We start from the raw sequence: 26,913 nt of genomic DNA, 5'->3' as shown, positions 1-26,913 counted from the left end.
GATAACGCGACACGACCAGAGAACTTACTGAAGCCTACGACCTGGGAAACATGTGGCCCGACTTGGTATTGCCCTCGGGGCACGTTCTCCTCCGCTAGGCCTATCATTATAGAAAATGGGAGTAGGGTAAACTACACAAAACTGGTCGTTTGAGAGGAGGTTCCAGGTAACTCCTAAGAAAGTGTTTCTCGGTAAGTATGTTAGGAAAAATACAAATTAATACTTTGTGATTTTTCTTGTTTTTCTTCAGATAGAGCAGTACCCCTCAATCTCAGCAGTAAAAGGCTATTGGTCAGATTAAGGGGCCTGGGCTTTTCCACCTTGTGAGAATTATCTGTACTTATAAAGTGATAAGAAGTCTTGCCCACCTCGGGAACTCCGGCTTCAGAATTGGAATGTGAACCGTGTTCGCAAGTCTCTTGTGTGTGTGTGTGTGTCTCATACGAACCTTTGAGAAGGATGTTGAACAGATCGGTCCTTTTGCTAGTGCTAGCAAGCTTCAAGACATTATGTAACTGGTCCTTCCATAAGATGTAAAGAAGCCTCCTTTACATTTATTCCTGAGTTTGTGTCCAAAACCCAAACTCCAGGGGTTCTACAATACCAGTTTCAAGTCCTTCTACATGTGTTCCCTTCAAGTGACATCCATAGAGGATCAGGAGTTGCTTCTCTATCCGATGGAAGCACTACAATGCTATCTTAAGAGGTCTCAGCGCTTCAGACCTGAGCATCAATGACTAAAATGAAAAGCAGAATGATTGGCCTGGTTTTCTTTCTTTCCCTTCGTTGGGAAGGGGAACAGAAATTGCCGTTGTGATGGACTGGATGTCGGATGCAGGGAAGCATCATACTCTTAGGGGGTTGGTAGAGTTATCACCTTTGCTCTTCACTCCTGTATAAAGCCAGGTGCATTGATGGTTCCATAGAAAGTTAAACCAACCCGATATTGGTTCACGGGGACATCTGCATTCCTGAGGATGTGTCTCCTATTAAAGGTCAATTGTTTTTTGCAGGAAAAAATAAATTTTTAGCAATTTGTATTTTTCCCAAGTATACAGACCTGAGTTCTATAAGTCACGCTTCTCACCTCAACCACCCTGCAACTCCCAGGCCTAAAGGTCAGAAGTGCTAGAATGTCTGACTGATGGGTGCTTCGGGCTTTCCGTTCACCACCTGTTGGTATTTATAACTATCTAGTTAAATTCCAATGGCTGTATCAGCATTGCTGAAGTCATACTCTTATCAATGGACTCAAGGTTTAAATAGTTAGGACAAATCCAAATCACTTTTAAAAATTGTAATATTATCAACATCTAACTTTTTACATCTATACATTCACCATCAAATTGAAATTTTACAGTTATATAAAATGTTATTTCTGTCTAGGTGGATGTTGGTATGAATTTTCTTGCATATTTGCTCTCAATATATCATTGTTATATTGTACATTTGACATATAAACTGGGGTAGATAGAGTAGATGTTTGAGAATTATTTTGAGATCTATTATCTAAAAGAGAATCTTGCTGTTGTGGCTGTCCTACGACAACCGAGTGCAGCTGTGGGTTGGGAATGTGATGAGTCTGCTGCTGCTGTGGCAAAGACCTTGGGTGCTGAGTCTGCGGCATTGTGCCACTTATCTGCTGCGTCTGAGGCATCCCACGGGGATGCTGGACCGAAGGGATAGCCTGTGTTTGCTGTGTCTGGGCCATTATTACTATGTGCTGCGGTTGGGTTATTTGATGAGAGGGAGACATAACCACGGAGTGAGGATGTGTCAGACCACCAACCATCTGTGGCTGAGATATGGCAACGTGGGGCTGCGGAGGGACAGCTCCTGAATGCTGGGACTGGGTCAGCACGCTTACGTGTTGCGACTGGGCCATAGTGACCGCGTGAGGGTGAGACTGGGTCACATGCCCTGTGTGAGCCCCTTGAGTAATACCACTTGAATGTTGTGTTTGAGCTAGAGAGGCGGAGTGAGGCTGTGGCTGAGACATGTCAAGGAAACTGCTTGCACCGAGTGTTTGCTGTGTCAGAGTATTATTTGGCATTAAAGATGTTGTCTGAGACTGAGCGTAAAGTTCCGTTTTCTTATCGGACATAAAACAAGCAGCTCTAGGCTCCGGAAGTGTGTTGAGACTATGAGGATTCCTACCATCTGCCGTATCTGTGTTGCACTTCTTACTTTGGGGGACAGAAACTGATGAAGTATTGGCAACCTGACAAAACCCAGGCGAGTTATGCTTGGCAATGTGACGAGCAAGGTCAGACTCCCTTACGTACAATTTATTGCAGATATGACAGCGATGTGAGGGGGATACTGAAGGCTGTGGGTGCCGTTTCTGATGAGCTGTCAAGAGTTGGTGGTTGAGGAATTCTTCTCCACAAATACTGCACTTGAAAGAATTCTGCCGCTCGTGAGTCAGGACGTGCCTCTTCAGACGACTAGGTGTAGCGTACTTCTTGTTACAGATGTGACAAGCTGGGAGATCATCGGATTTGCCTGAATTCTCGTGCAGGCGTTGGTGTCGCCCCAGTGAATCCTGGGAGGTGAAGTGACGGCCACAAACAGAGCAGACAAGTTCTCCAGTGTGTGCCTTCATATGAGCACGTAGCTTATACTTAGTGACATACAGACGACCGCACACATTGCAGGCCCAGGGACGAGCTCCGGTATGTTGCGCTTTGTGCGTGTCCCTCGTAAACTTGAGGGCAAAAGTCTGACCACAAATGTCACAAGCAAAGGGTTTATTAGTGGCATGAGTTGCCAAATGTGCATTCAAATCGCTTTTCACTCCAAACCCCTTGTGGCAGACGTAGCAGGAAAACCGTTTCTGGTCAGCCGGAGTGTGACATTTTAGACAGTGGTCTTTCAAGTACGCAGATTTGGTGAATGTTTTGCCGCACGTATTGCAAACCCAGGGTCTCTCCCCTGTGTGGGTCAAGTGATGCTGCTTCAGTTTAATCAATCGACCGTAAGTCTTTCCACAAACAACACACTCCACCCGTTTCCCTCCGGCACACCTTCGAATCTCAAACGGAGTTTCCATGGGTTGGTTTCCTGCATAATTCATGGAACTGGAATTGGTCTTCACAGGGTTATGAAGAACAAGATCTTGACCCCTCTGAAGGTCAGTTAGGCCCTGAGCTGCTTGGAGATCGGCAGGATCCCGGCCACAGTGACGGACTTCCTCAGAATCTGGGCAATTTATGCCTGGATTGTGGCTGGGATGGTTTTGTCTAGCTTCGTTTGGTTTCATACAAAGCATACTGGCTGGTGCCAAACCATGGCTGTTCGATGAAGGCGGAGCAAAGATTTGTGTCGTAGGCGGTGGTACCGAGCTCGTTAAGGAATTATCATTATCTGATGGTTCTACAGTATTGGCGGAGGGGCAAACAGAGGTCATGTGCGTTAGGGGACGAGTCTGCAAGGACACTTCGCTCTCTCTCCCGGCTCCTTGATGCATTTCACTCTTGGACTTCAAAGCTGCAGCAGATGCTTCGGCTTCTCTAGCAGCTTGAGCTGCCCGCTCCACTCTCTGCTTGAAATTAATCCGGTCATCATCGTCACTACTTGACGAGGAACTTGATGAAGATGATGAAGAGCTACTCGAAGTCACCGAACTAGAATCATCATCGCTGTCTTCTTCACCGTTATCATCATTGTATTCGTTATGCTGTTCATCACTCCCAGATTGGGCTACTTTTTGATTGGGAGCTACGAAGTTTTCGGAAGTGCTGCTTTTATCTTTCATGAAAGAATAGAAACCAAACTGAATGTCGGTAGTTTCCAAGGTTCTTTCCTTCTGGTTTAAGACTGGTGTCTCTGCTGGAAGTCCGTCATTTGCATTACAATCCACATCCTCTTGCAACAAACTCTTGTCACCTTCTGCTGGAGTATCTCTGGATAAACTTTCACTCGTTTCTTCCTCATGAATAACAAGAGTACAGCTGTTATCACCATCGATACTCTCTTCACTTATGACTGTACCTAATGGTGTTTCACTATTCATTTCACAAACATCACTACGAGGAGTTTTGTCTGAAACTCCGGACTCGTGACTCGCGCGGCTGTGGTCTAAATCCAAGCTGATATCACAGCTGTTAGCCTGAATTTCATTTTCACTTAAATTATCGTCATTTGTACCATCACGATCAACATCACTGTCTAAAGAATCATTTGGGGAACTGACATTGCTTGTCGAATCATTCACATGATCATCTATGTGCGCAGAATCATTTGTTTCATCGGTAGTGATTTTCCCACTAATAACTAATTCATATTCGCTTTTCCCATCACTACTCATTTCAACATTCTTGAAGTCGTTCTTCGCAGTAACGCAGGATTCTGGCTCAGCCTCAGTTAAGTCCTCTTCCCTCTCCACGTTCTGATTATCTGAATCTTTTTTATTTGAAAACTTTTGAGGAAACTTATTAGAAACACTCATCATATCATCTGAGGTACTTCTACTAACTGAGTTACTCTCCGCGCTGTCATTGATACTTTTAACATTTTTTACCTCAGTATTTTCACGATGTCTTTTCAATAACCTCAAGTTGGTTCTTGATTTCCTTGTTCTCTTTCGGCTTCTTTTCCCTTTAACTTGCGTCTTCTCTAAGCCTGATTTCCCTGTGTTTGCCTCCCTGTCAGAGTCCTGCAATATCTTTAATGCACACTGTGCTCTCGTGCTTTCGTGACCCTCGTCGGACAATCGATCGGGAAAGTCTGCATTCTGTTGCACCAAAGGAGACTTGGAAGAAAATGGATCAGGATCCTCATTATCCTCTGAGTTCTGTGGAATTTCCGTGGGAGATAAATCGTTATTTTCCTCAGCTACGTCATCATTACCACAGACGGAACTGTAGCCCTCCTGGTAGTCATCATCTTGTACATAACTTTCGCTGTTAACACTGTCATGTTGATAGGAGTCTTCATATTGCCCTTCGCTCTCTCTACCCGATTTCCCATCCATTTCCTCTTCATTCTGACTCTCCTGTTCCCCCCCTTCCGGATACACGTCGTCGACGGTGGAGGCGAGTAGAACGTAGCACTCGCCCTGCACCCACCGCACGACTGTCCCTGAAGTGTATCTGTGGATGTCGCTATGCTGGGGTTCAGGGAGCTGGGAATTATCCCATCCACAACTGCAGCTGTCGCCTTGTACTTCATGACTCAGTTCGTCCAGCTTCTGTGAAGGAGAAAATACACAAGTCAAGTCAGTTGCAGAGCAGCAAACAAAACATTATAATTGAAAATTAAAGCAGAAAACAAAATATTTTGTTACAATATTTATATTTCAATGATATAAACCACTGCTAATTGCCTTAGTCACTTACTTAAGCTATATAAAGCAATGGTTTGTTCTTCCTTTAATCACAAAAACCTTTTGGATCTCGAGTTCAGTAGATACAATTTAGTTTAAACAAACTTTATACATATGGAATTGAAAAGAAGTGGAGAATTTATTTGTATTTTGTGAGATCATACTTTAGTTCAAAGGCATTGGAGAGGGCGCATCAGGCAACAGACCCCCTAATGTAGGGATCGCGGTGGAGAAGAAGAAGAGGATACCTACTAGACGATAATACTCCAATTAAAACGCATTTAAAAGGTAAATTGTATTTTCCTAGCCATACATACATACATACATATACCAAGGCACTTCCCCCAACCTTGGGGGGTAGCCGACATCAACAAATGAAACAAAAACAAAAAAGGGGACCTCTACTCTCTACGTTCCTCCCAGCCTAACAAGGGACTCAACTAAGTTCAGCTGGTACTGCTAGGGTGCCACAGCCCACCCTCCCCCGTTATCCACCACAGATGAAGCTTCATAATGCTGAATCCCCTACTGCTGCTACCTCCGCGGTCATCCGAGGCATCGGAGGAAGCAGCAGGGCCTACCGGAACTGCGTCACAATCGCTCGCCATTCATTCCTATTTCTAGAACGCTCTCTTGCCTCTCTCACATCTATCTTCCAATTAAAACAAATTTAAAAAGTAAATTGTATTTTCCTAGCCATACAAGCCTAAATCCTTTACGATAGGGAATGTCTTCAGCAGTGGTGGATTGGCTATCAAAATTGCTGATGAGCCAGTTAACGATAGGTGGTGAGCACGGGTAAGTAGCCCTGCCCACTCTCCTGTGAAACCATTCTCCACTTTTGATTTTGGTTGGGGGATCGACTTCGGGCTTGGAAAGAAACGCACCACAAAATTTTCCGGCCACAGGCCCAGGGCAACGGCGAGGATGCTCCATTACGTAACACTAGGACACCAAGAGACACAGGGACACAGAGGAAAGGATAGGGAATGAACACGTGGGTAACGCGTGGTAGACACAAAGGGTCGCACTGGGAGAGGAGAGCGCGGCGAGATGATAATCACGTAGCGAACAAAAACTTACTGAGGAGCACGACCTAAGCAAGCATGCTCTCCGACCCCGGGTCGCCTCAGGGCGCCTATCACTCCGCCTGGGGTTGACCCCCCATAGAAAATGGGAATAGGGTAAACTACACACAATTTTGGTCGGTTGGGAGGAGTCTCCCAGATACTCCTAAGAAAGTAGTTCGAGGTAAGTATGTTAGGAAAAATACAAATTACTTAAAAATTTGTGATTTTATTGGACTTTGGTTTGTAAAGCTATGAAAAATGTTATTTTGATAATAAAATAAATTTTTGAATATACTTACCCGGTGATTATAATAGCTGCAACTCTGTTGCTCGACAGAAAAACTCTACGGAAAAATTCGCCAGCGATCGCTACACAGGTAGGGGGTGTACTCAACAGCGCCATCTGTCGTTCAGATACCCAGTACTCATTGTAAACAAAGAACTCAATTTTCTCCTCGGTCCACTGTGTCTCTATTGGGAGGAAGGGAGGGTCCTTTAATTTATAATCACCGGCTAAGTATATTCAAAAATTTATTTTATTATCAAAATAACATTTTTCAATATTTAACTTAGCCGGTGATTATAATAGCTGATTCACACCCAGGGGGGTGGGTAGAGACCAGCAAAAAATGTTTACATCATATGAGCTAAGAATTTTTATTTCATTTTAGAAGTTATCAAAATAACTAAACAAAATAAATAGGTACCTGGTAAGGAAGTCGATTTGAACAATTACTCTGCCTTTTTAAGTACGTCTTCCTTACGGAGCCTCGCGATCCTCTTAGGATGCTGAGCGACCCCTAGGAGCTGAAGTATCAAGGGTTGCAACCCATACAACAGGACCTCATCAAAACCTCTAATCTAGGCGCTTCTCAAGAAATGACTTTGACCACCCGCCAAATCAACTAGGATGCGAAAGGCTTCTTAGCCTTCCGGACAACCCAAAAACAACAATAAAAACATTTCAAGAGAAAGATTAAAAAGGTTATGGAATTAGGGAATTGTAGTGGTTGAGCCCTCACCCACTACTGCACTCGCTGCTACGAATGGTCCCAGAGTGTAGCAGTTCTCGTAAAGAGACTGGACATCCTTAAGATAAAAAGACGCGAACACTGACTTGCTTTTCCAATAGGTTGCGTCGATTATACTTCGCAGAGATCTATTTTGTTTAAAGGCCACGGAAGTTGCGACAGCTCTAACTTCGTGTGTCCTTACCTTCAGCAAAGCTTGGTCTTCCTCATTCAGATGGGAATGAGCTTCTCGTATTAACAGTCTGATAAAATAGGATAAAGCATTCTTTGACATAGGCAAAGATGGTTTCTTAACTGAACACCATAAAGCTTCAGACGGGCCTCGTAAAGGTTTAGTTCGTTTTAAATAGAACTTAAGAGCTCTTACAGGCATAAGACTCTTTCTAGTTCATTTCCAACCATACGATAAGCTTGGAATATCGAACGATTTTGGCCAAGGTCGAGAAGGCAGCTCGTTTTTGGCTAGAAAACCAAGTTGTAGAGAACATGTAGCCGTTTCAGATGAGAATCCGATGTTCTTGCTGAAGGCATGAATCTCACTGACTCTTTTAGCTGTGGCTAAGCATACCAGGAAAAGAGTCTTCAAGGTGAGATCTTTCAGGGAGGCTGATTGTAGCGGCTCGAACCTGTCTGACATAAGGAATCTTAGTACCACGTCTAAATTCCAACCAGGTGTAACCAAACGACGCTCCTTCGTGGTCTCAAAAGACTTAAGGAGGTCCTGTAGATCTTTATTGTTGGAAAGATCTAAGCCTCTGTGACGGAAGACTGATGCCAACATGCTTCTGTAACCCTTGATAGTGGGAGCTGAAAGAGATCGTTCTTTCCTCAGATATAAGAGGAAGTCAGCTATTTGAGTTACAGAGGTACTGGTCGAGGATACGGATACTGACTTGCACCAGTTTTGGAAGATTTCCCACTTCGATTGGTAGACTCTAAGGGTGGATGTTCTCCTTGCTCTAGCAATCGCTCTGGCTGCCTCCTTCGAAAAGCCTCTAGCTCTCGAGAGTCTTTCGATAGTCTGAAGGCAGTCAGACGAAGAGCGTGGAGGCCTTGGTGTACCTTCTTTACGTGTGGCTGACGTAGAAGGTCCACCCTTAGGGGAAGTGTTCTGGGAACGTCTACTAGCCATCGAAGTACCTCGGTGAACCATTCTCTCGCGGGCCAGAGGGGAGCAACTAGCGTCAACCTTGTCCCTTCGTGAGAGGCGAACTTCTGCAGTACCTTGTTGACAATCTTGAACGGAGGGAATGCATATAGATCTAGATGTGACCAATCTAGGAGAAAGGCATCTATATGAACTGCTGCTGGGTCCGGGATTGGTGAGCAAAATATTGGGAGCCTCTTGGTCATCGAGGTTGCGAAGAGATCTATGGTTGGCTGGCCCCAGGTGGCCCAAAGTCTCTTGCATACATCCTTGTGGAGGGTCCATTCTGTTGGAATTATTTGTCCCTTCCGACTGAGACAATCTGCCATGACATTCAAGTTGCCTTGGATGAACCTCGTTACTAGTGATATGTTTAGACCTTTTGACCAGGTGAGGAGGTCCCTTGCGATCTCGTACAACGTCAGAGAGTAGGTCCCTCCTTGCTTGGAGATGTACGCCAAAGCCGTGGTGTTGTCCGAGTTCACCTCCACCACTTTGCCTTGAAGGAGAGACCTGAAGCTTTTCCAGGCCAGACGTACTGCCAGTAGCTCCTTGCAGTTGAAATGCATTGTCCTTTGACTCGAGTTCCATATTCCCGAGCATTCCCGACCGTCTAATGTCGCACCCCAGCCTACGTCCGATGCGTCCGAGAAGAGAACGTGGTTGGGAGTCTGAACAGCCAGGGGGAAGACCCTCTCTTAGGTTGATATTGTCCTTTCACCAAGTCAGACAAGACTTTATCTTTTCGGAAACCGGGATCGAGACCGCTTCTAGCGTCTTGTCCTTTTTCCAGTGAAAAGCTAGATGGTATTGAAGAGGACGGAGGTGTAGTCTTCCTAGTGACACAAATTGATCCACGGATGACAGCGTCCCTACCAGACTCATCCACAGCCTGACTGAGCAGCGTTCCTTCTTCAGCATCTTCTGGATGGATAGCAGGGCTGGGGGCTGATCGTCTTGTTGTTCAGCAACGTCCTCATCAGAGGGTTCCTCATCCGAAACTGATGAGGAAACGGCAACGGAGTGGGCAACGTCTGGCTCGCTGAATCCGGTCGCACTGGTGGATGCGTGACGGAGCCGGACGCAATATCATGGAACTGCTGCACAGTCTGTGAACTGTCAACAACCATGGGTGCGCGAGGAAGCACAGCGTCAACCCGAGACTGTCTAGACCGTCTGGGTTGTGCAGTCAACACCCTACCGGGTTGCTGAGGTTGACGCACTGCGTCAAAACAAGTCACCTCTGCTGGTTGTTGAACGTCCTGAACGTCAACAACCACCTCCGAGCGTCGCTTAACGTCAACGTGCGGCTGGCAACCCACACTGGGTCGCATCGGTGGAGGAACCACCTCAACTGGCAGACGCGAGTAGGTTACCTCAGCGTCAACAGGGCGCACAACCGACCGGTTGGAAGGTTGTTGGCCAGAAGGTTCTTCTCCGCATTTAAGTCCTCTATCAAGGACGCAAGCTTGGACTGCATGTCTTGCAGCAAAGCCCATTTAGGGTCTACGGGAGCAGGTGTGGCAACAGACGGGGTTAGCGACTGAGGCGGAACCGTTTACCATCCCTGAAAGCCTTGTTATGCGTGACATAATAGTACAGCAAAACTTCAAAGGCTCGACAACAGCTGTGAAGTTGACCTGTAAACAACTTGGAGCGTCTCCTGGCTAGGCGCCAGGGAGAGTCTACCAGAATTGAGAAGTCTATCTGGGCAGAGGCATGAACTCCCAAGCCGAGAACTTCTCTCGTGTCATATCAGACTCTCGCTCTATAAACCAGTTTAAAAGAAGGGAAAGCAAAGGCTGTATCCCCCAAACTCCTCCTGGTGAAAAACCAGTCGCCTAGCCAACGTGACGCTCTCTAGGAGAGCGAGAGAGCACTAGCTTAAAAACAACGGCTTCGAAGTAGCTAGGCCTAGTGTAAGCTCTGACGTTTAGGCGAACGAGGAGCAGCAGTTACAAAAAGATCCGGACGAAGATCCTTAAAAAAATCATCATGATTTAATTAAAGTCCATAGGAGGCTAAGCAGCTTTAGGCTCCTCTCCATCTGACAGAGTCCTCAAGGGAATATCAGTAGGAGGGAGAACAGCAACTTCCTCACCTACAGGAACCTTGTCCGATAAAAGCTGAGTCTCTCACTGGTGCATTAGTAGCGGACCAGAACGCAACGTCATGTAACTGCTTGACAGTCTGTGAACTGTCAACAACTGAACTGTCAACCACAACAGGTGCGTGAGGGCGCACAGCGTCCACTCGAGACTGCTTTGACTGCCTAGACTGAGCAGTCAAAACAACTCTAGAATGCGGAGGTTGACGCACAGCGTCAAAACAAGTCAACTCCGATTGTTAGTGAACGTCTTGAACGTCAACAGGAGCATCAGCCAGTGGCCTAACGTCCAAATGCGGCTGAAAAACCACACGAGACCGCATCGAGTGTGGTTCTAAACAACCTGACTGACGTGACTAAGCTACGCCAACGTCAACAGTAAGCACAAAGGAACGTTAGGTTGGCTGAAAGCCAGGATATCGATGAGATAAACGGCTAGACTCAACGGACTAATCGGCAGAATAGTCTTCCATAAGGGAGGCAAGCATATACTGCATGTTTTGCCATACAACCCCTTAAGGATCAACGGAAATGGTTGTGGTAATAGACGAGGGTAACGTCTGTGACCGCAACACTTTGCCTACAAAAAAAGACTCTCGGAGTCTGTGTTACGCTTTGTTAGGCGGCGAGCAGTTATCCGATGACTGCATAGGGTCAGAGCTGTCCTAATGGCTGTAACCAGGACGCTGGACCTGTCCTGAAAGGACTGACTTTCGCTTAAGGGCTTCGAAACCTTGTGACAGGTTTCTTATGCGAAAAGCCTACGGATGGCGAGGAGAAACAACGTCTCTCTCGTCTTATGGTAGGGGAGATCTTGGTAAGATACACCCGATACCATAGAGGGAAAACATCTGTTCGTTGGTCAAGGCCTCTCGAACCCATAAGCCGTTTGACATTACTTCTCCCCTGGGCTTGGGAGCTTGTAAGAGGTCCCGGACTAGGTGAACGACAGGCACGAACAGACGAACCCTCGGACGCAACACTGTAACACTTTGCGCCTCGGACGCAACACTGTAACACTTTGCGCATATCACTTTATCACTTCGATTTTCTGTTTTGCACTTATTTCTACCTGAAACACGCAATTCTACCCTTCATTAAAAGGTAGTAATTGCGAAATTAGTCGTATAATGCAAGCTCATAATACCAGCAAAAAACAGAAAACATATTTTAAGATAAAAAGAAAAATCAGTGGCTGGGAAAGAGACTAAACACTAGTTCATATAACTACGTTTTCAATCTCTCACCGCACATAGCCTGGGGACGAGAATAAAAACCTAAAAACGTTTTATCCTTCCTCCCCGTACAGCGACTAGGGACGTGAGTAACACGAGAACAACGTTACCCGCTTGAACGGAACGTTTTCTCTCCTCTCTCTCCCTCCGTCTCTATCTCTCTCTCTCTTTCTCTCTTGATTTCGCACCTAAGAGAAGAGCCCAATTATATATCGTCAAAAAAAAAAAAAAACATGTTATTTGACTAAAGGAAAAAACTGAAAGATTTTTCAAATAAAAAGTTCCTTTAAATTAGAATTTAAAACATTTAAGCTAAGAAAGAATGAACAAAACGTCAGAATCGATTTACTCTTACTGCAAAGTGAAACCGTGATACACTCTCTCTCTATCGTAACGATAGAGCGCATGTTGAACGTCCTGAACGTCAACAACTGCGTAGCATAAAAAACTAAACATTAGTTTATCTTTGAAAACAGTACGAAGACTATCAAAGAAATTCTTTCATAAAATATTACATTTAAAAAGTTTTAAATCCTTAGCTCTTTAAAGACGATATAAAGGGCTCAACGTTGATTAACTTCGGTTTCCAAGTTAGGACCGCCTACTCTCAGGAAAGGTCTATATAAACAAAGCATTAAAATTTATTTTTATATGTTTATAAAAAATGGAATGTTAATCGAAGAGGCCTAATAAAGGCGGAGAGATATAAAATATATAGACGAAATTCTATAACGTGATAAGATAATTACTAAAAGCCTAAACACACTTCCGTCTAAGGGAAGGGTCGGCCATTTAAAAGTGAAAGAAAGTCCATACTCTCTTTGTCACCATAATTAAATCTATCCAAAACGAGTTCAAGTTTTAAGATGAAGATAAAACACCTGCATAGCGAAAGCTCAAAACTAGAATAGTGTACTTCACCAAATAGTTGTGAAAACAAATCCAGTTAGCAACAGCGAATTAGTAGGTCTTGCCGGTAGCCCGACAGAGAGAAAATTGAGTTTTTTGTTTACAATGAGTACTGGGTATCTGAACGACAGATGGCGCTGTTGAGTACACCCCCTACCTGTGTAGCGATCGCTGGCGAATTTTTCCGTAGAGTTTTTCTGTCGAGCAACAGAGTTGCAGCTATTATAATCACCGGCTAAGTTAAATATTGAAAAATATAAGTTACTTATAGAAAAAACTTTCATCCTTTAAAACAGAGAGACTCATTTATTAGTGAGAAAAGTTCCCCTAGAACCAAACTACACTCTGTCAAACTCTTTTAGATTGCTGTGGTGTGGACAGATATCGTACAATGCCAATTTTGTTATGGTAATCATACATACATACATACATATACCAAGGCACCTCCCCCAATTTAGGGGGGTAGCCGACATCAACAAATGAAACAAAACAAAAAAAAGGGGACCTCTACTCTCTACGTTCCTCCAGCCTAACAAGGGACTCAACCAAGTTCAGCTGGTACTGCTTGGGTGCCACAGCCCACCCTCCCACATTATCCACCACAGATGAAGCTTCATAATGCTGAATCCCCTACTGCTGCTACCTCCACTGTCATCTAAGGCATCGGAGGCAGCAGCAGGGCCTACTGGAACTGCGTCACAATCGCTCGCCATTCATTCCTATTTCTAGCACGCTCTCTTGCCTCTCTCACATCTATCCTCCTATCACCCAGAGCTTCCTTCACGGGTAATCATAGTAATCATGGTAATCATAGAATTAAGAAATTTATTGAAATAGTTTTATTTTTTTTTAAATGTAGTGCTTAGATTTTAACAGATATTTTAATATATCTTATTTCATCTATTAATGGTTAAAAACCAAAACTTTTAAGACCTGAATATCATGACATCCACATTCATAACAGGACTAATGAAAAGCACAGTACTCAGTCCTAATATACTGTATAATGCCCTTATTGCCATAGGAATGACATTCCATTCTAAAATTATTGGTTTCTTAAAGCTTGGAATATGAGGGCCTCATATGTGAAACCATGGTTTCTGAGTACTGTATAATAGAATATCATGATGTCTAAAGGCAGGAGATGGACCAGGAGCTTGGAATAATTCTTGCAAGGGAAAGGGTAATTATAGGAGATCTGAACGGCCACTTGGGAATTAGTAGGGAAGGGATAGAGAGTGCATGGAGGTTGGGGTGTGGGTGAGAGAAATAATGGGGGTGAAAGAGCGATTGATTTTGCATTGGCTTTTGACCTAGCAATGATTAACACCTTCTATGAGAAAAAGATTAACAAACTGATTACTTATAGTAGCAGTGGCAGGGAGAGCCAGATAGATTTGCTGCTGTGTAAGAGAGACCATCTGACGGAAGTTAGATGTAGACAAAGACGAAGAAGAAGAAGATGTCTGAAGGCAACTGATACGTGTCTCATATTACCATGCAGTCCATGTACATTGCAAGACATTAGACGACACCGGCGAATATAGGACATATTGGTCCTAGATTTAGCTCAATATCTCCAGACAGAACAAGAATTAAAATCAATAAAAAATGTCTTGTCATTCTTGAAAACAAACTTAACAATAATGACAACAAAAACATCATGCATACGAACATATATAAAGTGACTCGTACAACTCTTAGACTTAAGACAAAATGTCAGATGAAACTGGTCATCATAGCAGAACTGACACACCATGCAAGACCAAGTACCCTTATCCTCCAGGATAGCCATTTTAATTGATGGGTGAACAGTAATGATGGTTTTGAAAATGAATAAAAGGAAGATAAACAGATAAGGTGAAGGCAACCTCTTAATAAACCACCAGTTATCTACGGCCCTTGTATTAAGCCTGCCCAACGCACCCTTTGAAAAAACTAAAAGAGAAATAAGATAGAATAGTATGCCTGAGTGTACCTTCAAGCAAGAAAACCTTCCATGATAACAATTCAAAAGCTGTTCCAGCTCTGCTGAAGGCAACATAGTACTCCGATTTAAAGGACAAAAAGTTTGTATTCTCGTTGGAACAGAGAACTTTCAAAGACTACTGGATTAAATATCATTACTAGATCATCTTAAAAAATAATCCCAATCAATAATAAATTTAGAAAATTATCCTTACCTTTGCTAACAAATATAACAAAGAATGGAATCCGTACAGAAGATGGCCTGAGAAGTTTTCGTCATCGTGCATGGACAGGCTGACATTCTGAAGCATCATTTCCAGGCCCCACGATTCCACAATACCATCTGCTGCAGCCTGGAAAGTTGGGAGAGTCATCAAAATTCCTTGCAGATTAAACAACCGATTCCATACTCCTTAATTTTAAGCCCATCAATAAATTAACCCTTTTACCCCCAAAAGGACGTACTGGTACGTTTCATAAAACTCATCCCTTTACCCCCATGGACGTACTGGTACGTCCTTGCAAAAAACTGCTATTTACATTTTTTTTTTTGCATATTTTTAATAATTTTTTGAGAAACTAAAGGCATTTTCCAAGAGAATGAGACCAACCTGACCTCTCTATGATGAAAATTAAGGCTGTTAGAGCAATTTAAAAAAAAATATACTACAAAATGTGCTTGAAAAAAAATAACCCCTGGGGGTTAAGGGTTGGAAAGTTCCAAATAGCCTGGGGGTAAAAGGGTTATGCAATATATAACAAAATAGACTGCATATCATGAATAAAATCGTAATGTTGTGATGCAGATATAAAATGCATTTCAAGATATTAAAAAGCACTACAATAAAAACACATTAACCCTTTTACCCCCGGGGTATTTGGAAATTTCCAACCCTTAACCACCAAGGGGTTATTTTTTTCCCAGCACATTTTGCAGTATATATTTTTTAAATTGCTCTAACAGCCTTAATTTTTGTCATAGAGAGGTCAGGTTGGTCTCATTCTCTTGGAAAATGCCTGAATTTTCTCAAAAAATTATCAAAAAATATGAAAAACTAATTTTTATAGCATTTTTTTGCAAGGACGTACCGGTACGTCCATGGGGGTAAAGGGATGGCTTCTGTGAAACGTACCAGTACGTCCTTTGGGGGTAAAAGGGTTAATACCAGACAAAATAAAAATATGTCTATCATCTCATATCTGCCATCTGAGCAATGATTGCATAACTATAGCAAAGTTTTTGAAATCTTATGGGATAATAAAAGTAAGAAATTTTAAAATAATTTGTATTTTTTCTAAGCATACAAACCCGAGACAACATCGGCAAACCTGACATGCACGTTAAAGATTTTCAACAAGATGAACATTGCTGATCACAAGGGGGAAGATAAGCACCACCCACCTGACAAGCAGAGCAGCCTTCACTTTGACCTTTTGACTTGAGGTGGGCTGTGCAATGGAGTCTCAATTTTGTATGGTTAGGAAAACTACAAATTACTTTAAACCTTCTGATTTGCTCCTACACATAATAATCCTTTTCCCCCTAAAGGACGTACAGGTACGTTTCACAAAACTCATCCCTTTACCCCCATGGACGTACCGGTACGATCTTGCAAAAAACTGCTATTTACATTTTTTTTCATAATTTTGATAATTTTTTGAGAAACTTCAGGCATTTTCCAAGAGAATGAGACCAACCTGACCTCTCTATGACAAAAATTAAGGCTGTTAGAGCAAATTTAAAAAATATACTGCAAAATGTGCTTGAAAAAAAATAACCCCTGGGGGTTAAGGGCTGGAAAGTTCCAAATAGCCTGGGGGTAAAAGGGATAAAAACCAACAAATCTTAAACGGGAGACTTATCCTTAAATTGGAGGAAGTTCCTATGACCAAAACTGGCTTGGTTAACCGACCCAAGAAATATCAATGAACCATTGTCCTAAGAGGAACGTAAGTCACGATTCCCATCAGCCCCTAACATCCGTGCATAGGGATGGAGACGAAGTTAAGATAGGCCGCTACTAATAGCCAAGTCAATGAAGAATCTATATCCATTGAATATTTGTCCAATGTATAGGCATATGATTAATGGATGTACATACAACGGGTTCATCGTCCGCCTTGCTCGGAGGAGAGCGGGGAACAACTTTAAATACAACAATTGTAAAGAATAGTCACTCCAGTGAATAGCTTACTTGCATCTAATGTCTGGTCCAATTCATAATGATATGACTGCTGCATCCCAAGAGAGGGGGAAGAAGAAAAAAATTGCTTACGTTCTTACATTCCATTCTAGATTTATATCAAAATTGCTATCCAGTCAAGATGCTACTTGCCCTGTGAGCTGGGCACACCACCACCTATTAAGTGGCTACCACCACTCCCAGGGGAAAGGGTATCTAGTTACCTGTTGGTACGTTCCCAAAGGTAGTGGCCAGTAAAGGTCGTCTGATGTTTCCAGAGTCCGGTCTTCATAACCTGTGCCACTGACAGATTCTTCCGGAAGGCTACAGTGAGCCTTCACTCTCAAGGAACTGTCTACTTGCTCATCCTCCGAGGAGTAGGAGCATCACGATCAAGAAAGAGACAGAGTTTTCGGAGACTGGTCTCTTAACCTACGCAGAGCTTAGAAAAAGTCTCTGGTGCTCAGGTCTGAACCACTGAATTCTTTTGAGGTAGCCTCTCACCACCCTCACAGGACAAACGTCCTGCAATCTCCCTGAGTATATCAAAATGGTCGTCTGTTGGAAAGACTCTTGCTGCTGCCGTATCTATTAAAATCCCCGGGTACTCTGTCCTTTTAGACTTGAGACAAGATTAAGTCTGTCTCGATTCTGAACCAACTGTCTCCTTGAAGATGACAAGATTAGCCAATAGTCAAAATTCCTCAGACGATGAATATCGTTCGAATAGGCCCAAGCTGAGACTAGCATGAACACTTGAGCAAACACCTGTGAAGTGATGAACTACTCCATCTAGGAAGAAGGTACTTGCTGCTTGATCGATAGACAGATGCCTGGAAATATGCGTTTTTCAGGTGATAGAAAGTAAGAAGTCCCCTTTCCTAATAGCAGCCCAAGCTGTGCTTGCTGCTTTCATCTTTAATAGTGTTTTTAGAACAAACTTGTTCAATGATGAGAATTCAATCAACGGTCCCCATCCTCACGTCAATTTCTCCAACAGGAACAGTCAACTTGAAGCCAGGAGACCCGTCTTGGATGACTTCTAGGCTCTAGTACATTCTTGCCTGATGTCGCTGACACCTATGCTAGCACCAGAAACTTCAGTGATCGCAGAAGGTACGTCTGAAACATCATAACAACTTGAGCGAGTAGAGAGAGACAGTTGATGAATGGGATACAGTATCATGTCTGGAGGGCATCTACCACCCATTGTTGCAAAGTTGCCCAATGGCATCCCCTCTAGAAGTAGCTGGAGAGAGAAAGGGGGAATGTCCTTCCAGCATACCCTGCCTCCTTTCCTTCCCTTACCTCCCTTCTTGGCTCAGCCAGAGCGAGGTTGAAAGGGAGACGGATTCTTCCCACCCTTCTTCAAAGAATAAGGAACATGAGTGGGCTTGGATTTCTTTGAGGTCATCTCCTTTTTTGCTGCCAGTCTTGAGAAGATGACAGAGAAGCTCCAGATTTTGAGGGCTTAGAAGGATGATTACCCCTATAAGTCATTGCCTGTTGGATGAAGGAGTCATGGCCCAGTTTCAATCATTTCTCCACCGTCACTTCGTCATCCTGTTGTGAGAAAAAAGATGTAGCATTCAGTAATAATGAGTTCCTAAGTACAAGGGAACTTTCAGTCCCATACGGTTTGAGAAGCAAGCTGCTACAGCACCGTTTGAAAACCCAGTTTGCCAACTGTCTTGCTAAGAATGTGACTTCCATAGCTCCTCCAGAAAAATTAATGGCTGTGAACTTCTTCCTCAGGTCATCTGAAGGAAGGTGGGACATCACGAAGTGGGCCACCGCCATTGACCAATAGTCTTTCCATGATGTAGATTGAAGGTTCACCATTGATGCCGATTTCATCGGGGATTTGGAGTATCTTTCGGGATGTAGAATCTCTGCTGTCTACACAGCGGTGGATGAAGAACCTTATCGGACTGGCTTGACAACAAAGAATTCTTCGGTCCTGCAATCTGGAGGTCTACCTTGTTTAGAGCTGCTAAGTCTATCAATAGAAGACCTAATGATCTCAGATGATGCCTCACTGAGCTCGATCAAGCTCCCGAATCAGTGCCAAGACCCTGAGGAAGATCGACTCCATCTCAAGGTTGTCTGTCTCAGCATGCAGAGGACTGATCTGGAGTGGAGGAGTCTTAGGGATACCGGGAAATTTTCCTATCAGCTCAGGGTTCTGCGAGAAAGTAAGAGATCTCGACCGACTTGGCATAGGAGCAATTGGGGTCGGTAGTTCTCAAACCAAGCAGCGGAAGTACGACTCGTCCCCTTAATAGACTCACTCTGCAAACACTAGTGATGTCCTTATAGGTATCAGGCTTGCTCTTGGACTTGGCATCTTTGTGCTCAGATCAGGGGTCAGAAAAAGCTCAATCTGAACCTGGGGAGGAATCACTAGTAGTAGAATGTTCTTTCTTGGAGTATTTCTTGGGATATGCTGCTCCTTATTCTGAGGCATCAGGAGAAGAGACTTCCTTCCTCCATTTGGAAGAACAAGGAATCTTCTCCATTGCCTTGGATCAAGGGGTCTGAAGGCTGGATGTGCTCTCTGAAAGAGTCCAGTCACCAAGACACCAAGACTTCTTAGAGGAAGTGGAGCATTGTCGGTCAGCCTGGTCCTTACTAGTCCTTGCCGACAGAGTTCATGAGGAAGACTTTACCGTTTCCATCTACATTCTTTGGAATGTGATGAGCAACACTGAGGAGATTATTTGCTAGAACGTGCTCATGGCCGTGGGGCTTGAGCACGTTTATCGCCAGATTGGGGTGATCGTGAGTAACTTCAGGAGGAACACCACTTACAGGACTCATGTAATGACCAGAAAGTCTGCGATCACCACTCCGAACGAGACTTGAAAGCATGAGCCTTACTGTCTTGTGGGGAAGGGTAACCGAGTGGTCAGCGAATTCCTATTTCATGGTGAATGAGAGGTACAAGTATGAGACTCCTTGTCCCTTAAAAGAGAAGAGTGAGAAGCTTGGGAACTCCTTGCTCGTAGAGAACGAGAACAAGACATTTGCGACGATCATGCTTGTGGAGACCCAGACCAAGTGGATTGGTTGAGTGTTTATCAGGCCCTTGGTTTATCATGCGAATCTCATGAGAACAAACAGGGGGGGCCTTTCTCTTTAAGCTGAACAGGCAATTCCAGGGGAAGGAATGAGTCGGAAGCTTTAGCTGACACTTCCTTCTTACTAATGGCTTGCGTCATCAGGCGACTAATCACCTAAGCATCTCAGATGCCCTCTGATGCCGATGAATTGCTCTTAGACTTCCTCAACCAACTGCACAGAAGGCCACTCCCTATATTCTTCACATGGGGATGACTGTGTACACTCACAACCCCTGCAAAAACCACAAAACACTTGAAACTTGGGGGTCCACCTCACCAGCGGTCTTCTTTGCCAAGGCGTATTCACATGTCTGCCCTGGGGTAGACATCACAAACCAAACACACACTCACTGAAATGAAAAGGGAAAGCAATTGAGAGTTCAAACAACCAAGTCGGCGAGTGCAGCAATACATGTCTGTACTCGGCTGTGGCCGAAGACAGTGTGGGTTGCCTTGCCTGACGGGTAGCAAGCCCGGCTGGGACTCCATGGAGAACCTGTCAGCAAGGCCTCAGGTGGACGTGGAGTTGGAAAGGGTGCTTCAGCGAAGAGTACGAGACCTGCTGGCGGGAATAGCACTCCAAAGGCTAGGAGAGGAAGGCTGTGGCTAACCCCCTGAGGAGGCAGCTGTGCGTTCTTACTGTTCCCCAAGCTTAGGCACCTCTGCGAACTGTTCCTTAGAGGGGAGGGACCTGCAAGCCAAAAGGAAAGCCACAACTGACACAAAGTCTCAAGCAAACTAGACTCCCCTAAGGTTGGGGACATTGCAACTTCGGTGGGAGAAGCGCAGGGTCCTTTGCACCTGAGGGTTGTCCAAGGGTCAAATGGTCACCACCCTCCGGAAGAGGCCGAATGAGCAAATTTAGCGGGGAGGGAACAAGGCGCTGGAGAAAGAAGTCGGGATTTCTTCGACTTCAAGGAAGAACCTGAAGGCGATGAATCCTTTTTAGATTTCTTGCGTCGCCTACCATACCTCTCCCACTAGGAGGATGGCCACTCCCGACACTTTGCAGGGAGAGGACTGAGTGCATGAGAGTCGTCGGCACGCAAAGCGAAGGTTGTGAGGAGCAGCCTCCCAAGCCAACATAAAAGTGCCACAAGAGCAGCCAGCTATACCAGGGAAAACTCGCATGCTAGCAGTCCTTGTAGACCAGGTAATCCTGCAGAGAAAAAAACAAAATGAGTTTATATCAAGGTAAATAAATGGGTTTACAGGAGACCTAGATGACACTTTTTCACTCTACCAAGCCAAAAACAAAATGTGACAGAGTGTGTGAACGGGGTGGTCGGTCTATCCCACGCGAACTAGCGGAACGTTATTAACACCTTGTGTTAATAGTATAAGGCTAGATTTCATGTATGCTGCAACAATATATCCATAGTAAAGCACGAAGGGTTTGTATGTGCATAGGAACAAAGTAATTTTAATCAATTACATCCAACCAAACTGACATAATACATTACCAGTCTCAATAAGTCCTGAAAGTGCTCACACACTTCTATGAGCGTTGGCAAAACTGTTCCAGCCATGGCTGCCAGTCATCAGTCTCTTTTGGGATAAAGATTTTCACCGACATTCCTCCTTCGACGGCACTGAGTCCATCAACTGGAACCAGGTCAAGCCGTGTCTTGTCATGGTTGAAACTGCGGGAGATAAGAATAAAATTACGCTAGAAGGCAATACAGTAGAGTAATCCAAATTATAACTACAATGGACTCTTCACAATATGAGAAGTATTTTTTTTTAACAAAAAAAATAAGCTACGCTAAACTTACTTGTAATTAGAACTTTATGAAAGTCATACAGTTCACATAATCTTTATTGCACGTATACAGTAGTTTTCATCTAATATGTCAAGATTTTAACCTTATTTTTTTTTTAAATAAAGACAATAACAAATTTCGAAGTAATTATTAATTTTCCTAACCATACAAACCTAAGCATTTTACTAAGGATACCTGTATATTGTTCAGGCATAGCTGGAAACTAGCCATAAACTTTTTACATGAGGTAAACAACCCGTCACTAGTTATTCGAGGGCGACATTGTGCATTAGAGGCAGAACTGCTGGATCTAAAGGCAAAGGGGAGGGATCACTATCTAAGGTGTCGTAATACTTCAGCTGTCATACGAGCAGAGGAGGAGGTAAGCGCAATGAATGTCCAGTTCTCAGAGAGCTTGAAGTCCCAGCAACTTGGGAGAAGACATTCTTCCGGGCTCCTCTTAGCATCATAGACCAGGGCAACTGAATCATGGTTTTGTCAGTTCTGGGGTCCTGGCAATAAAAGTCTAGAATTGTGTCTTTCCCCTCTGGTGGGGGAATAGGAAGGATTGCCCAGATTGTTTATCTTCCTTATGCTGGCTAAGACCTGCATGAAAGAATGATCCGATTCTCATTACTGTACTCTAATGAAATAGCAGCCATTGGCAGCGCTCCATCAGAGTGAGGCAAAACTTACAACTAATCCGGCTGGGTCAGGTTCATCAACAGGGTCCCTTGCAGAGGCCTGAGACCTAGATGGGAGGTTCTACGCCACCGGTAACACCGAGCCTGGAACTGAACCTAACCCCTGCTAGTCCTCGGGCAATGGGTATCGCCTGGGGGAGGCATAGCTTGCCTGCGTTCTCTCCTCCTTTTGGTCAGTTAGGCTGGGATAAAACCAAGTTTTTCCCAAATGGAATCTTGCCCAGAATGGGAGACCTTCAAGTCGAGGTATCTCTGGTACCTAGACGACCGCTCAGGAGAAGGAGCACAAGGCACAGCTGGAAGAGGAGCAGGCCTCGCAGCAGTACTCTCATGCATGTGATCCACAAGCAGATCGGAACTCCTAGGGGAACCTGACACCACAAGAGGGATAGGAATTGGCATAGCCGAGACTTACTGATGGTGGAGTTGCAAATGGTTCGCTAACCATTTGTTTCACATCCATAACGAGTTCTCTGAATCAAGGCACGTCCTCCGTGAAGAAAGGGACAGCCGCAAGAACCCCTGCAGGCGAGTATTGTTGCCTCTCTTGACAAGTCGCAGAAACCCCTGCAGGCGAGTATTGTTGCCTCTCTGGACAAGTCGCAGAAACCCCTGCAGGCGAGTATTGTTGCCTCTCTGGACAAGTCGCAGAAACCCCTGCAGGCGAGTATTGTTGCCTCTCTGGACAAGTCGCAGAAACCCCTGCAGGCGAGTATTGTTGCCTCTCTGGACAAGTCGCAGAAACCCCTGCAGGCGAGTATTGTTGCCTCTCTGGACAAGTCGCAGAAACCCCTGCAGGCGAGTATTGTTGCCTCTCTGGACAAGTCGCAGAAACCCCTGCAGGCGAGTATTGTTGCCTCTCTGGACAAGTCGCAGAAACCCCTGCAGGCGAGTATTGTTGCCTCTCTGGACAAGTCGCAGAAACCCCTGCAGGCGAGTATTGTTGCCTCTCTGGACAAGTCGCAGAAACCCCTGCAGGCGAGTATTGTTGCCTCTCTGGACAAGTCGCAGAAACCCCTGCAGGCGAGTATTGTTGCCTCTCTGGACAAGTCGCAGAAACCCCTGCAGGCGAGTATTGTTGCCTCTCTGGACAAGTCGCAGAAACCCCTGCAGGCGAGTATTGTTGCCTCTCTGGACAAGTCGCAGGAACCCCTGCAGGCGAGTATTGTTGCCTCTCTGGACAAGTCGCAGGAACCCCTACAGGCGAGTATTGTTGCCTCTCTGGACAAGTCGCAGAAACCCCTTCAGGCGAGTATTGTTGCCTCTCTGGACAAGTCGCAGGAACCCCTACAGGCGAGTATTGTTGCCTCTCTGGACAAGTCGCAGGAACCCCTTCAGGCGAGTATTGTTGCCTCTCTTGACAAGTGATTCGAATTACGCATGCACGTACAGCTAGAGAAGTGGGCAGACCTTCATCAGCAGGAGGAGATTACATGCCCACCTCGCTAGCACATGGTGGGCAAGTGTGTGCCGACACATAAGACTCTCCTCCTTTACTAGGGCCCGTTCGTCCGTGAGCCATAGCACCATTGACGGACACAAACACTTGTCAGGGAACCTGCAAGAGGTTGACGAGTTGCTTTGCGTACTTCTACTGGAGAAGGTACACATTCAAATGGAAGCGAGCAAAGCTGAAGAGGTTTGTATGCGAACACACGCTGCCATCGCTCGCAAACTTAAGAACAATCAGGCTCTATCCCGTAGGGAGTAGTAGCCTGAGGCAATGACCCCGAAGGATCTAGTCTCACGAAACTCGTTGTGCCCAAGAGGCATGATGAAAAGGGGCTACACCCTCAAGCGGGTGGTAGCCGACACCATCTGGAAGCAGCAAAGCGCTGGAGCGAGGCATAGACGAGTCTAATGCCCATTTACGAGGTACTCGAAAGACCAATCAAGTAAAGCCCTTTCGTATCGTCGAGAAGCCCTACCTACCTCGTAGGGTGAAGGAACAGCACATTTCTCCTGCTGAGTGTGCTCAGCATGCTGGCATGCTCACCTCAGGGAGATTGCAAGCCTGGGGACTCTGAGGAGACCATGCCAGCAACTCCTCAGGTAGGCAAGAAGTTATGGAGGACACTTCAGTGATGGGCACGAGACTTTCTGGGGGGGGGGGGATGCCACAATAGAGGCTCAGGGTTGGAAACCTGTGGCCAACCCCTGCAGAGGCAAATGTACACTCCCGCTGTGCCCAAGCTTCAGCACCTCCAATAGCCATTCCCTAGCGGGGAACCTGAGATCACCAACGAAGGACAAAGTTGACGCATGGCGTCAAAAGAAATAGATTCCCCTTCAGACGTGGGCGCTGTCCCTCTGCACCTGAGGGTTGCCCTGGTGTCAAATGATAATCACTCTTACTCGTTCGTTTTCCAGAGAAGACCAAACGAGCAGAATCAGCTGGGGGTGGATGAGACACCGGAGTAAGAAGTCGGGATTTCTTCGACCTCAAGGACGACCCCAAGGGAGAAAAATCCCTTTTAAGCTTCTTCTTTCATTGCCTACCGTACCACTCTCACTGGGAGGATGGCCACTCCCAACAATACATTTGGTGAGTGTGTGAGCAGGGTGATTGGTTTACACCCCATAACTAGCAGAGAGTCGACACCTCGCATTAAAGTTCATGGTTAGATCCCAACTACTCTGAAAACATACATCTATAGTAAAGAGGTTAGGATTTGTATTCGTGTAGGATCAAACCTATTTTTGACTTAAAAAATAAAAAAATGTCTTCAAGTTTTCAAATATTTAATAGATAATCATTTACTGTGCAGTAAAGAAAAGTTTCGGTAAGATGCAATAGGTTCAATATATTACAGTGATACAATACAGCACTTTAAAAGTACAGAACAGTGCAATGTAATATGGATTACACTTGTGTACGTTACAGATATCAAAGTACTGTATAATAAACATGGTCCTTTTTCTCTTTATATTAAGACTCATGGATTTCATCTGGATTCTAAATAGAATTGAAATTATAAATCTGTAATAACTGCCACAACCAAAACTTCAAACACATACTGTATACTTTAACCTAACCTACGATACCGCAGCTTGACCAATACACGCACACAGTATATCTTAGCCTGACCTGAAACCCTAAATTGGGGTGTATGTACGATAGCGGGCACCTGTATGAATTATTATATCTAACTTAGAATACGGCAGTGTAAGGGGGATAGCCCCCCTTCGGTTAAGTAGGTAAGGACACAGCTAGTAGGTTAGGTTAGGGGGGAAAGTTTAGGTTAGTTGATGTCCATTTTTGATCAATGCGTGAGGAACTGGCCGCTGATATACAAAGGCTCTCCTAAACCTAAGCAAGGATGCCATAGGATGAATAAGGTCGTTGATATACAAAGGCTCCGAGAGCAACATGATGTTTCTACATTTATGAATGATGGAGCACGGATTGGATTTATAAATCTAGGCCATACAGCCAAGCACTGGGGACTGTGAGACCATTCAGTGCCAAGGTGTTACTGCCGGTAAACCCTATAGATGTGGTATAAATCCAGAATTGAAGCTTAGTCCTAAGGTAAGGTACAGTTATGATAGCCTAAGTTGGGGTCACGTCTCCTAGGCTAGTTTAGGTGGAGAACCTTCAGTTAAGGGGTGTTCATGAGTATGTTTCCCTTTTAAAATATGGGAGCCTTTGTAGATTATGGGGACACGCCGAGAAAAATGGACAACTAACCCAAACTTCCACCTCTAACCTGACCTACAAGCCGTGTCCTTACCTTCCTAATGACCTAATGGGGGGGCGTTAGACCCCCCAACCACTGTCGCTATCATACAAACCCCACAAACCCAACCTAACCGAACCTAGTAGTTCCCAGGTAACACCCCCTAGTCGGGGGCAAGCCCCCAGACCTCCTTCTTGGGCTGAACTTAGAAAATATAAAATAACTTCATATTAAGGTATATCAGATCATAGTAAAGCACATCTTCCCCATAAGGAAAAACGATTGGGCTAGTAATAAGAAAGATATCGCCCTGTGCCGATAAACTACATTCACCCCAAAACTCTGTAATTGGTATTAATTCTGGCCTTAAATAATTAGGAAAAATATTAGATAAAATATTCCAATATCGGTAATAGAGGGAAAAAAGCTTGCCGTAGAATCTACAATCTTTAATGCTCTAATAACACTTTTTATTCACACTTATATACATCATATTTATATGTATCTGAGTGATTATTAAAATCACATTTGCTTATAAACGAGTGATAATTAATATCGTAAAATAGGTTAAATAATAAACAACATAAAGGGAAGAGTTTCTTACTACTGTCAGAGTCCAATCGCCTTTGTTTACATTTTGACTTACAGCGTTGCCAACTCAAATATCA

The 26,913-nt window shown here is 44.5% G+C and overlaps 1 protein-coding gene across 1 annotated transcript; it reads right to left on the bottom strand.

Annotated features, from left to right (window-relative positions):
* Positions 1-1,277: 1,277 nt before the first annotated feature.
* On the bottom strand, positions 1,278-26,913 carry LOC137625332 (uncharacterized). Its single transcript, XM_068356173.1, has 4 exons — positions 26,850-26,913; positions 21,562-21,741; positions 15,009-15,146; positions 1,278-5,191 (listed from the first exon to the last, which is right to left on the bottom strand). Exons 2-4 carry the CDS (start codon positions 21,625-21,627, stop codon positions 1,373-1,375), a joined length of 4,023 nt encoding a protein of 1,340 aa, XP_068212274.1. The 5' UTR covers positions 21,628-21,741; positions 26,850-26,913; the 3' UTR covers positions 1,278-1,372.

The sequence above is a fragment of the Palaemon carinicauda genome, chromosome 32 (genome assembly GCF_036898095.1).
Source record: "Palaemon carinicauda isolate YSFRI2023 chromosome 32, ASM3689809v2, whole genome shotgun sequence".
Lineage (NCBI taxonomy): Eukaryota > Metazoa > Arthropoda > Malacostraca > Decapoda > Palaemonidae > Palaemon > Palaemon carinicauda.
The sequence above is the reverse complement of the archived record's forward strand: the minus strand, read 5'-3'. Positions and strand labels throughout refer to the sequence as shown.

Coding starts and splice junctions, on each gene's coding strand:
- LOC137625332 (XM_068356173.1), bottom strand. CDS start 21,627: ATGGCTGGAACAGTTTTGCCAACGCTCATAGAAGTGTGTGAGCACTTT. Junction 15,147..21,561: donor TTCAGGACTTATTGAGACTG/GTAATGTATTAT, acceptor CCAACTTTCCAG/GCTGCAGCAGATGGTATTGT. Junction 5,192..15,008: donor TGTTATATTTGTTAGCAAAG/GTAAGGATAATT, acceptor TCTCCTTCACAG/AAGCTGGACGAACTGAGTCA.